The 2,500-nt window shown below is 38.9% G+C and overlaps 1 protein-coding gene across 4 annotated transcripts in view; it reads right to left on the minus strand.

The window, feature by feature from the left end:
• LOC143300157 (L-fucose kinase-like) overlaps nt 1-2,500 on the minus strand; it is a 68,320-nt gene that overhangs the window by 65,155 nt on the left and 665 nt on the right. For 2 of the 4 annotated variants that reach the window (XM_076613702.1, XM_076613703.1), the window contains exons 2-3: nt 2,358-2,416; nt 1,570-1,657 (exon numbers count right to left, since the gene is read on the minus strand). In XM_076613702.1, coding sequence (XP_076469817.1) covers nt 1,570-1,642 — 73 coding nt within the window. In that variant the 5' untranslated portion in view covers nt 1,643-1,657; nt 2,358-2,416. The remainder of the gene's footprint in view (nt 1-1,569; nt 1,658-2,357; nt 2,417-2,500) is intronic. The other 2 variants (XM_076613700.1, XM_076613704.1) reach the window with 1 other exon arrangement.

Raw genomic sequence — 2,500 nt, forward strand, 5'->3', positions numbered from 1 at the left:
GAAACTGCTAATGTTTGACGCTTGTATCATTTCAGTTTATAGTTATTCAGTTTTCAGTTATTTCCTGTAATTATTTTCATGGTGCCCTTGATGCCTAAATTAGACTTTTTCAATCTGCCTTACTTTTCGTTTGTTTGTTTGTTTGTTTTTAATAAAGATGATTAAATATAGATCCTTGAATTCAGCTGAAATGTTCCAATGTCCAAATATTTAGAGCTGCCAGTTTACGATAATTGCTTATGTACATTGGTACAATCTTCATTTTGAAAGTAAACTGTGAGTTTTAAAGTGTTTCAGTTTCAGTTTCTCAAAAGGGAGTCACTGTGTGCAGACAAATCCACATACACTATACCACATCTGCTAGGCAGATGACCAACAGCAGTATAACCCAATGCACTTGTCAGGCACTGAGTGCATGCATATATATTTGTATACCTATCAGTGTAGATTTTGTCTACAGAATTTTGACATAGAACAACAATCTTGTTGCTGTGGGTTCATTTTAAGTGTGCCAAGTGCATGCTGCACATGTGACCTCAGTTTATCATCTCATCCAAATGACTAGACCCTCAGTTTGATTTTCTAGTCAAACTTGGGAGAAAGAGAGGGAACATGCATCGAACCCACACCCTCACGGACACTGTATTGGCAGATAAGCATTTTAACCATATTGCCACCTTCCTCCAAAGGAAACTCTTCCTCCAGAGACTTAAACTTAACTCTCTCCGGATGAAGGAATGCATGAGCATTCCTACATAAAATGTATTCGGTTTCAGACGACGGAATGGAATAGCATTTTCCAAAAATAAAAATCCATCACGCGCTGTACACGTGATTTTGTGATTAGCCAAGCAGAGTGCGCTATTCTGGGTCAATCCACAATCGAATGGTATGATTGGCCAGCCTGCCATGTGTGGCCCGTTTCACACACACGCTGACAAAGTCACTGACCAATCGTCGTCTGCTCGCGTGCCAGCCTGATAGCAAAGCCGGCTCTTCTCAAAATGTTGTGGAGCGAACAAGGCAGCGACGGCAACGTTTTAGGGTTGCCGAAGTACTTGAAATGCTACAAACTGAAGGGTCGGACATTGAAGAGGTGGATGATGATGAAGAAGAAAGTGAATTTAAGTGAACTTAATGCAGAAAGCGAGAATGGGTATGGTGATTTGGGGTGAAAAATTGGCAGTATTTTCTACATGTGCCAAAACTGTAAAAATAAGATGAGAAATTTGATTTTTTTTTTTAATGTAATAGCTCAACACGTAATAAACCAGTTCTGAAAGTTTCATTTTCTTACTCTGTATTTTGTATTTTTTGTAATTTTTTTCCAAACCCTTACAAATGGGCCGTTTGTGGGGAAAAGCAAGGGAGAAAACTTGTCGTCCCGAGTGAGTTAAGTTAAAGCAAACAAATGTATTGAAACTTTTGTTCACCATTGCAGTCAGCAGAGTACACTAGATTCAGTAAAGGAAGTGAAGCAAAACTCCTGAAAACAACAAAACAAAAAACAAAGAACAAACAAACAAACAGCAATATGCATCATGAAAATTATTGTACAAATCCACTAACCGGTCTGCAATGTGTGTGTCCAGTTGTGATTGGAACAGGTCAACACAACAGCTGTCCACTTCATTTTCCCCATGGCTGCTTGTCTCACCTGCAAGAGAATACAAAGCAAATACAGGTGTGATAAAAGCAGTTTACAAACCCCCAACACAAATTTGATTCAAATGAAGATTTTCTTGTTGTTGTTGTTTTCAATGTTGTTAATGCTGTTTGTTGTTGTAAAGTACCAGTGCCAACTAATTTATTTACCATGCATATAAAATGTTTATTCTCATGTACCATAATTATGGCCAAATATTCTTCCTGGATCCAAACATCACCATGTTTTAACAGCAAGGTAACAACTTCACCTGTCCATTAAAAAGTCTTGTTCATCAATGCATACCACACTATTTACCTTGAATGGAAACTAAAGATAAAAAAAAAAATTGTTTTGTAAAATTGATGTTCATGTCAGTGAATGCATACATATAGATCTCATTTTCTCATATGCACGCACTCTCTTTCCTTTTCTTTTTTGTGTGTGTTCTTTTCCTTCTTTTTCCCCTTTGTCCTCTTGTGGTTAAGGCATCAACCCTTAGTGATAAGACATTGTTTTCATCTTTCCCTTTCCTCTCTTTCTCACAGCATCCTCCTCATGAGTTACTTTCTTCCATCTCTCCACAGTTCTGTCTGTTCTTCTCTCTCATGCTCTGTGTCCCCCTCCCCCTCTCCCCACCCCCCTACCATCCACACATACATGTGCACATGCTCATATGCACACACACACACACACACACACACACACTTACCTTTTTTCCACTGAGTGATGGGGGGACTGTGACCACAGTCAATGATAACTATTCTGTCACTGAAAATGAAATCTGCCTTCAGAGTGAAGCGAACAGACTACCAAAGAACACACACACACACACACACACACACACACACACAG

Source organism: Babylonia areolata, chromosome 26 (genome assembly GCF_041734735.1).
Source record: "Babylonia areolata isolate BAREFJ2019XMU chromosome 26, ASM4173473v1, whole genome shotgun sequence".
In the NCBI taxonomy this organism is placed as follows: Eukaryota; Metazoa; Mollusca; class Gastropoda; order Neogastropoda; family Buccinidae; genus Babylonia; species Babylonia areolata.